Here is a 4,311-nt window from a genome sequence, read left to right on the forward strand (position 1 = left end):
CTATGGGTTCTTAGCACGGCGACTTTCCGACAGTATAGTACAATAATATTGTTCCGGCTCCAGTGAGGGAGGCGTGATGATAACGATGTGCCTTCGGCTCGCTCTAGTGTTTGTTGTCGTCATTAGATGGTTTATGGATCTAGTTGTAACTTTTGTTACCCGATGTTCTTTGTACTGTGATGAATAATCATGAATAGATTGAAAATTTATGAAGAAAAAAATGTTCATAAGACAAAATGATCACTTAAAAATTCTTTTTCCGTTGCTACTCGCTCCGTCGCAAAATAAGTGTCGTCGATGCAGTACAACTTTATTTTGAGTGGTATTTTTTTTCCAATCAGCACGTGCATTTTTTCTTTTCTTTTTGCACATATAGAGCCAAATTGTCACTTTTGCCCCAGGCGTAAGAAGACACGGGAAGGTTCTCTGACCTTCGCATCCGTTGAGTGCCATCGCACGTGCTTACATCGCGCTAACGTCACTGCAGACGTGGGGCCTCACTGTCACTGCTGTCGTCGTGTGGCGCAGTGTGTGTGCAGGTGTGTGTCGTGCTTGCACAAACCGTACGAGTCGGTGCCTCGAAGGCTCGAACTAGCGTACGTGCGGAATCTGCGGATCGTAGCTGGTCCGGCCAGGCTCCTTGCCGCTCGCCACGGCCGCGCTCCGGTGCCTCTCGACGTGATCCCACCTCTGCAGCGACGCGTAGAGGTTGGACAGGCCGTACGCGGCGCCGTCACGGACGTCCAGCTCCACGATCCGCCTCGCCGCCCACTCGCTCGCCGTGACGCCATCCCCCGAGCTGCGCGCGTGGAGCAGCAGGCACCCCAGGACCTTGGCGTTGGGCCGGACGGGCATCGTCCGCACGAGCTGCACGGCCTCGCCGAGCAGCCCCGCGCGGCACAGCAGGTCCACCATGCAGCCGTAGTGCTCCGCCCCGGGAGCCACCCCGTGGGCCGGCAGCATCTCGGCGAAGAGCTCCCGGCCCTCGCGCACCAGGCCCGAGTGGCTGCACGCCGACAGGAGTGCCACGAATGTTACCGAGTCCGGCTTGACCGCGTTTATTTTCTTGCTCGTCTGCACCATGTCGCGGAACGCCCTGACGGCGTCCTCGCCGCGGCCGTTCCTGCCTAGCCCCGCGATCACCGTGTTCCAGCAGAAGAGGTTGGGCGCGCCGGGCATGGTGCTGAAGACCTCGAGCGCGCGGTCCACGCTCCCGCACTTGAAGTACATGTCCATGAGGGCGTTGCTCAGCACGGCGTCGGTGCTTGTCCCCAGCAGCTGCCGGGTGGAGAGATGGACCGCCCGGCCAAAGGCGAAGTCTCCCACCTGCGTGCAAGCCGTCACCACGGTGGCGATGGTGACCGCGGTGGGCCTCAGCGTTTGCTCCTCCTCCCGCGCCAGCCGGCGGAACATCGCGATGGCGGCGGCTGGGTCTCCCCGGCGCAAATACCCGGCCATCATCGTGTTGTACGTGATGACGTCCCGCAGCGAGGAGCCCATACGGTCGAACAGCTCCCGTGCAGCGTCCATCCGTCCGGCCTTGCAGTACCCGTCGACCATCGCGTTCCACGACACGACGCTGCTCGTCGCCGCGCGGAGGCTCGCCTCGAAGACCGTCCTGGCGGAGGCGAGGTCGCCGGCCCTGCAGTAGCACGTGAGCAGGGTGTTCCACGAGGCGGGGGTTCTGTCCCGCTCCGGCATTCGGTCGAACAGCCTCCGCGCGTCGGCCGCCCTCCCCGAGGCGCCGAGCGCGGCCAGCATGGCGTTGAAGGCGACCGCGTCCCTGCGCCGCATGTCGTCGAACAGCCGCTGGGCGGGACCCAGGAGGCCGCGCTTGCCGTAGCGGACGAGCAAGGCTGTCGCCAGCACGACGTCGGAGGCGAGGCCGAGCTTGCAGACGAGGCAGTGGAGGGCCTGCTCTTCGCGGCGGCCGCGGCATCCCGTGACCGCGCGCAGGACGGCGGCGCGGCCGCGCGGAAGCGTCCTCGGCTGCATGCCTGCATCCGCTGTATCTTCTCTCCTTTTTAGCAGGAAACTGAATTTCCATTAGCCGCCCTCTGACTGCCGTTTCCCAAGCCGTCACACAGTGTAACTTCAGCGCAATTCAGAATTCTCAGGTTCTTGTTTCAAACAGAAAAAAAAATGAATTCTCAGGTTGATACTCAAGCACTAGGCAGGCCGCTTCGGTTTGTGCAGCAAGTTTTGTCAAATTCGGCATTGTGAAAAATTACGCAGCTAAATGCTTTCGTGACTTTGCAATTTGCATTGATCCATTGCAATCATCAAAGACACACTGAATTCAGCCCTTGTTGCGATTGGGGTCCCAAAAAAATACGAACACTTCTGAAGCAATTGACTACGAAAATGCAAGCAAATTACAGGTCACTTGGGTTTTTGCATGGTTACCCTCTAACCAGGCCTAAATGTTGTGTGGTTTCGGCTTATTTTTTCTTACAAAAGGCCAAGTCTCTTCTTCTCAACGAAATGACAGGAGCACCTCACCCTCTGACAATGTTTCATCGAAAATGTAGGGATGGCTTCCATCTATCGGGCGACGACCATTTAGGCTCGATCTGGGTCAACGAAATGTGTTGTGATGTGGTTATTTAATAGCCTGCTAGAAAATAATTAAGGAGGACGAAAACGTGTCAAATCTTTTTTTTTTTGAGAAATTCTTCATTCAAATTACGAATCAGTACAAAGTTGACTCTTACAAACACACTGAAACGCAAACACAAAGGACCATGAACACCTAGAGTACCCTAAGACAACCATAATACAAAAAGATCTCCGGAGCCCTGTGTCATTATCCCTGAATCTTGAGAGAAGACCCCTGCAGCAGAAGGATCTGCAACCAATCGTAAACAGGTCATCATCTTCGACCACGGTACAATTGCCGCCACGCTGCTTCCTCCTTTCTTGACACCATCGCTGAGAGGGCATGGACATCAATCCAACACACCTGCAACAGTCGTCGCCATCTTTGGCTTTGGGTACCGCGAAAAGTGTCCCCTCCGAAAGGAAGAGAACTCGAGTCATCCGACCGGTCCAGCACCGCGGCCGGGCCATTCGCCCGGACAAAGCAGGATCTCCCACCAGCATCAGCGCAGAGGAAGGAGAAGAACAACAGCAGCAAATCATACCAATAAGGAAGAAGAAAGGTCTTCGTCTCCCTGCATCCATCGCCCAACTGAGGATCCAAACGGACAGTGCCGATGGACCTCCAACCACCATAGCCCGCGACCTCGACGAGATCCGGGGATCCCCAACACCGCTGGCTCCTAGACGAAGGCAAAAGCCTCGCCTGACCGCGAACGGAGCCCGGAGAAACTTATTCCGACGCGACACCACCGCAACGGCGTCGGCAGCGTCTCCCTCAACCCTAACCCTACCGCACATCCACCTAGAGAACAGACCCGGGGTTCCCCCTCCCTCCCGCCGCCGGAGCGGCTGACGGAGAGAGAGGGAACCGGCGGCGCGCAAGGGATCCCGGTCAGGCGATCCGTCGCCTCCTCCGATCGCCTGATGCGATTTTTTTATTATAACGTGTCAAATCTATACCTACTAATAAAGCAAGGTGTGTTTCGCTAATTTTTTTCATCCGTTCACCCATATTATTTTTGTAGATTTTTTACTATCCAAGGTGATACTAATTTTTTACAAAAAACAACTGACATACGCTAGCGCTGCCTTTTTATATATGCTACCGCTGCTCTGGGCCTTTCCTTCCTATACGTCACAAACGTACTGGTCCATGGCCTGCTCCTGGGCTTCAAAAAACCGCTGCTCTGGGCCTTCCCTTCGTGTACAGCACAGACGTACTGGCCCACGGCCGGGGTTCGAAAAATAAATCACAGAAAAAAATTCAGTCAGAGTGAGAATCGAACACATAACCTGCTACTGCCTCACTAAGGCCACAACCAACTAGGCTAGCTCCTATGTTAATTAACTTTAAGGTTTGTTATGCATTTAATAGTCCCATATTGCTTTTTTACATGATATCTTATTAATTTATATAGCCCACGAGTTGTCACGAAATAAAAAAGACACATAAAGAATCCACAGATAAGAATAGAAGCTCCTCATCCCGCACCACAGCCATTTGGCATTCCTGGCCGTCGGATCTGGTTGCTTGATCGGATCTGGGCCGTCGGATCAATCTCTCAGATGACCTGCGCCGTCGGATCTGAGATGGACACCGCTGGAATGAATAGTAATGGCACTAAAATGTAAATACCATGCCCCCACCGGGATATTTTGGTCATTCTGCGTACAGGGATATAAAAGGGGGCGCTCCTGTGGCGGAGACCT

General features: G+C 54.7%; 1 protein-coding gene across 1 annotated transcript; it reads right to left on the reverse strand.

Annotated features, from left to right (window-relative positions):
• Positions 1-319: 319 nt before the first annotated feature.
• Positions 320-2,093, reverse strand: LOC123161074 (pentatricopeptide repeat-containing protein At3g29230-like). The gene has a single exon (XM_044578930.1). It carries the CDS (start codon positions 1,993-1,995, stop codon positions 592-594), a length of 1,404 nt encoding a protein of 467 aa, XP_044434865.1. The 5' UTR covers positions 1,996-2,093; the 3' UTR covers positions 320-591.
• Between the last annotated feature and the right edge of the window lie 2,218 nt (positions 2,094-4,311).

The sequence above is a fragment of the Triticum aestivum genome, chromosome 7B (genome assembly GCF_018294505.1).
Source record: "Triticum aestivum cultivar Chinese Spring chromosome 7B, IWGSC CS RefSeq v2.1, whole genome shotgun sequence".
Classification (NCBI taxonomy): domain Eukaryota; kingdom Viridiplantae; phylum Streptophyta; class Magnoliopsida; order Poales; family Poaceae; genus Triticum; species Triticum aestivum.